The 5,057-nt window shown below is 32.2% G+C and overlaps 1 protein-coding gene across 1 annotated transcript; it reads left to right on the forward strand.

The window, feature by feature from the left end:
- The first annotated feature begins 660 nt into the window (after positions 1–660).
- On the forward strand, positions 661–4,623 carry LOC136224417 (casparian strip membrane protein 3-like). The gene is made up of 3 exons (XM_066012750.1): positions 661–1,077; positions 3,326–3,449; positions 4,317–4,623. Exons 1-3 carry the CDS (start codon positions 776–778, stop codon positions 4,530–4,532), a joined length of 642 nt encoding a protein of 213 aa, XP_065868822.1. The 5' UTR covers positions 661–775; the 3' UTR covers positions 4,533–4,623.
- The last annotated feature ends 434 nt before the right edge of the window (positions 4,624–5,057 follow it).

A 5,057-nucleotide genomic window follows, 5' to 3' on the forward strand; every position in this document is an offset into this window, starting at 1 on the left:
AGGGATAAGGATAAGGATAAGGATAAAAGTTGGGATATGGATAAGGATAAATGGTTGGGATAAAGATAAAAATATAATAATCGAGAATTATTATTCAATGTTTGGTACGTGGGATAGAGATAGGGATAAAATAATACATTTTACTATTTTAACCCTATTTAAACTGCATAACATTAATTTGAGGGATAAGATAGACTTTTCCATCCTATTAAAATCGCAGGAGTTTATCCCACTTCCTTATACCACCCCCCTTCCGGGTATAGGATTTGAGCTTATCCCTCGTCCGTCTCACTCTTCTATATCCCAAACAAACACGGGATAATTTATCTCATGTTTTTTATCCATATCCCACCTCCTATATCCCTTCTAACAAATACCCCGTAAGCACTTATAATATCAGCACTTAAAATTCAGTACTTGTTTTTTCAGCATTTAATTTTCAGTTTTATCAAACAACACCTTAGTGTTATTTTATAGGTGGAATCTAAATTGATACTTCCCTCAAAATCATAGACCTATTTTATTACCTTATCCCGTACAAATTCAGACTAGAAAAATCTCATTAGCCCAAAAACAGAAAATATTGTATGATTAAGTGGAGCAAGTTAGCTGCTTTGGCAATGGTAACTACTCCTCTCTCCCTCTAATTTCAATACCATAAGCATTATAGCTAATCCACTCTTGTTCTTAATCTCTAGAATTAATATAAATAGCTCACACAAACTCATCGGATTTCATACCAATTAAGCTTAATTAATTTCTGATTAACAAATCAATGGAGTCAGAGAAGAAAATTGGGGAAGAAGCAAGAATCACCATTGAAGATGGAGATCAGAAAGGAAAAGGAATAGCTTCTCCTGTAATAATCAGTGTGAAGGAAAAGGCAGGAGGAAAAGGAGTAGGAGGAGGAGGAGGATGGAGAAAAGGTGTAGCAATATTTGACTTGGTTTTAAGAATTTGTGGAATTGCAACTGGTTTAGCTGCTACTGCTATAATGGGTACTACTGAAGAAGTTCTTCCTTTTTTCACTCAGTTCTTTCAGTTCCATGCTGAGTATAATGATCTTCCTACTTTCACGTAAGTAATGCTTCTATTTCATCAAATTTCACCTATTAGTGTTGTTTCTTGTTGGTAGTAGTTGGTAGCAAGCAGGGGCGGAGACAGGGGGCCTGGCCCCCTTCGGCCGCCGGAATCACCGTGGCCACGAGTAGTATCGACCCCCTGTCTCCACAAACTTTAAGGTTGTGGTGATTTCGATCTCCTATTTCCAAGAAATTTAGCTCGGGTGTTATATTAGTATCCTAAAATTGGTTTAGGTCTCATTAAGTTCTTTCTAAATCCAAAATTTCAATTTTTTTTTGGGTATGTTCGGTCCAAAATTATAAATCTTTTTGGCTTGTTAGACCTTCCTTAAATCCAAATTTCTAGTTTTTTTCCCTGTTAGACATTTTTTAAATCTAAATTTTTAATTTTTTCACCTATTAGGTCTTCTCTAAATCCGAATTTTTTCTATTAGACACCGATTTAACAATTTTTTTTACACACCATGTGTAAAATTGGCCCCCCAACCGAGCAACCCTATATTCACCACTGGTAGCAAGGGGGTTTGAGTACACGTTTTCGCATTGGAAATTTTTATTAGTGTCGTAGATGGGTCGGGAGGGGGGACAGGGTCGACCCTAGACCTAGGTCAGATCTGGTCTAAAGCCCAAGTTTTTTATTAGGTGCGTGTGTATATATATATATATATATTAAAAAACAATTTATAAATGTCCTAGTGGTTAAACACACAATTCTCATTGAAAAGGTCTTGTGTTCTGTTTGATTCCCTCTAAAAAAAAGTTCTATGCAAATATTAAAATTAGGGTAATTTACATTTACGGTTAAAAATTTATTTATAATTATGCCAAATGATACATTAAATTATCTTAAACTAATAAAATTATTATTTTTAATATATTTTAAAGATTAAGGTTTATAAATTAAGGGTCTAGAATATATTTATTAAGGTTTAGAATTTACGAAGTGGGTCTAATTTTTTTTAATTAGAGTATAAAGCATACTTTATTCATATTTATTAATTTTGGATGGAAAATTAATCGATTTGTTAATTTTGGATGAAAAATTAATCGATTTTTTCTCTTGAAGTATTTCCATAAGTGACATTTAACTCATTTTAAATGGAAAATTAATCGACTTGTTTTTTTTTACTACATGACACAATTTTTGACATATGATATATACATGGCAATTGATTTAATTTTTTACCGTGTAAATAAAAAAAAATTATTGACAAAATTTTAACAAATTAGTTAGTTTTTTTTTTATCCAAAATGAGTTGAATGTCACTTATAGAAATACTTTAAGAGACAAATGTTATCAAATAATATCACATTAGCCAAATGACAAAATTTTGGATACCACATGAGCCAAATAGGAGTTTAATCCATAATTTAAAAAAATTATGCAACATCTTTTTGATTTTGGATACATAATTGTATTTAGTGAACGTAATAATACGTACTGTATAATTATTAATGAAATATTTTTTTTTTGTTTATTGTGTATTGAAATATATTTTAAATTTTTTTACGTAAATTTTTTTTATTAAAGGAATATTTATTTATTATTCTGCCTAGGCCTCGTAAATTATCAGGACCGGCTAACAAGGAATGATTCCTTTGTCCCCAAATTAATAAAAGAACTCCAGTTTCATTCAATTTCATCAAATTTCACTTGTCTTTCTGTTACTAGTTAGTGTAGTGACATATTCAAGGGGGTTTGACCACCCGTTGATCGCGGGAAAATATCCAAAAACTTTATTAAGGCTTTAAACGGGGTGGAACGGGGACAGAGAATGGTTCCTCCATCCCTGAATACTTTTGGGGAATTTTTTATCAATGTCCTCGTGTATGAATTGAGGAATTTTTTTTTTTACTTCCACTCCGTTAGAGATCGGATTCCCCGGGGGGATCTTCATATGTTTTATATAAAATAAAGCATAATTGAGAGTGTCTTTGGTTCAATTATTATTGTGTTTAGCTTTTTTACTGCTGTTAGGGATAGTTAATAGATATTTTAAAAAATTATGGTATTTTGGAAGTGATATAACCAACCAATGAAAATTGTTTTGCATATACCATTCCACGGGAGATTATTGGTGTTATATGTGGCATTTAATTATTGGTCGAGTATATTACTTCCGGAGCACTCTATTTTTTTTTATATATTAGTTAATTTTCTTTTTAAAAAAAGCTTAAGATTATTCAAGCCCCTTTTAGATGACTGTTTTCCAATTCAAGTTTATATTATTATGTGTTTTCAGGTTTTTCTTGTATGCAAATGGACTCGTTGCTGGATACCTTCTCCTCATTTTGCCTCTCTCTATCTTTTGCATTGCCCGACCTCATGCAATTAAACTCAGGCTTATCCTTATCATACTTGATACGGTATATGCTCCAAAACTCGGTTAAAAATACACTATTTATTTTATTTATATTTAAAATAGTTTGAAATAATTTTATATGTCTAAAAGTAATTATAGGAGAGCTGGAAATTTTTAATTTCAAACGGTAAAAAATACAATTTAAAATACAGTTAAAATGAATAATATTTTTTTAATTCATTTGACGTTCACAATTAATTTTATGGATCTGTTTGGTATGACGTAATGCAATCAAACTTGTAATGTAATCAATTTTCTCATGGAATGGAATGGAATAGATTCCATTACCATGTTTGATTGACAAAGTTAAAAAATGATGAAATTTAATTATCGTTACGATACTTATATTTGCTAGTTAAAATGTAAGCATAAAATTTTATTTATACAGTTAAAATCATCGAAAAATATGGAAACGTGAAAAACGCGAAAAACATGAAAAATGCAATAAAAAAAGATGAGCTATATTTCGGGTTTTCTGTTTTTTGTGTTTTCCAATTTTCACTTTTTTTTTTTTTCATTTTTCATGTTTTTTGTTTTATCATTTAATGAGAATTGTGCAAATGCAAGAGTTAGTCGTAATGAGAATTCGTGCATATTCTTTATGTAATGCTCATTACATAAATTTGTAAAGAAAACTTGTGTGATGTATTTGTGATTGCATTAAATGTTCAGTTAGCCTTCTGAATTTGCGCAAAATGTAATCAATTGATCACTCGGTTGCGAAAAAGTAAGTTAAATCCGGAAGATATATTGAAAGTTCAGGAGGTCAATCAAGTTTTTTGGACAAGTTCAGAGAACAAATGATATATTAAGCCTATTACATATAATCGAAAGAAATAACACGATTATAATACGACATTCGTATATACAGGTGGCAATGGCGTTGACAATCGCAGCAGCTTCAGCCGCTGCTGCCATAGTTTACTTAGCTCATAATGGAAATTCAAATGCAAATTGGAACGCGATTTGTCAACAATTCGGCGACTTCTGCCAGCAGACGAGCACCGCTGTGGTTAACTCCTTCCTTACTGCTGTCTTCCTCATCTTTCTCATTGTGTTGTCTGCTTTTGCTCTCAAAAAGAATTAGCGACGGATTTTGTGGCAAACTTTCATCTTTCTGTTGTTGTTCGTGTATCCAATGTATTGTGTAAATTTGGTTTGATGTTATTTTACGGGCTTTGCTATACGTCGCCACTATTTTATTTACCGTCGCCTCCTGTTTGACATTTTTGCCATTTTCATTTTTCATTCAAAAAAATGAAATTCTCTCAACCCCGAAAAACAAAACGAAGAAAAATCATGCCCCAAAACAAGGAAAAATACTTGAACATCTAAGTTTCGTATTTACCAATAATCTGAAATTTAACGAATTGAACTTGAAACGAAATTTTTTTTCGTTGAATTTGCTCTAAACGGGTAGCCCATACGGTCCGGTCCATGGACCGGTAGTATGAACTACCCTATTTTACCTAGGCAAAACGGGTAGCCTACCCTACCCTATTTTACCTAGGCAAAACGGGTAGGCTACCCGTTTTGCCTAGGTAAAATAGGGTAGGGTAGCCTACCCGTTTTGCCTAGGTAAAATAGGGTAGGCTACCCGTTTTCCTTTAGA

This window comes from Euphorbia lathyris, chromosome 3, assembly GCF_963576675.1.
Source record: "Euphorbia lathyris chromosome 3, ddEupLath1.1, whole genome shotgun sequence".
Classification (NCBI taxonomy): domain Eukaryota; kingdom Viridiplantae; phylum Streptophyta; class Magnoliopsida; order Malpighiales; family Euphorbiaceae; genus Euphorbia; species Euphorbia lathyris.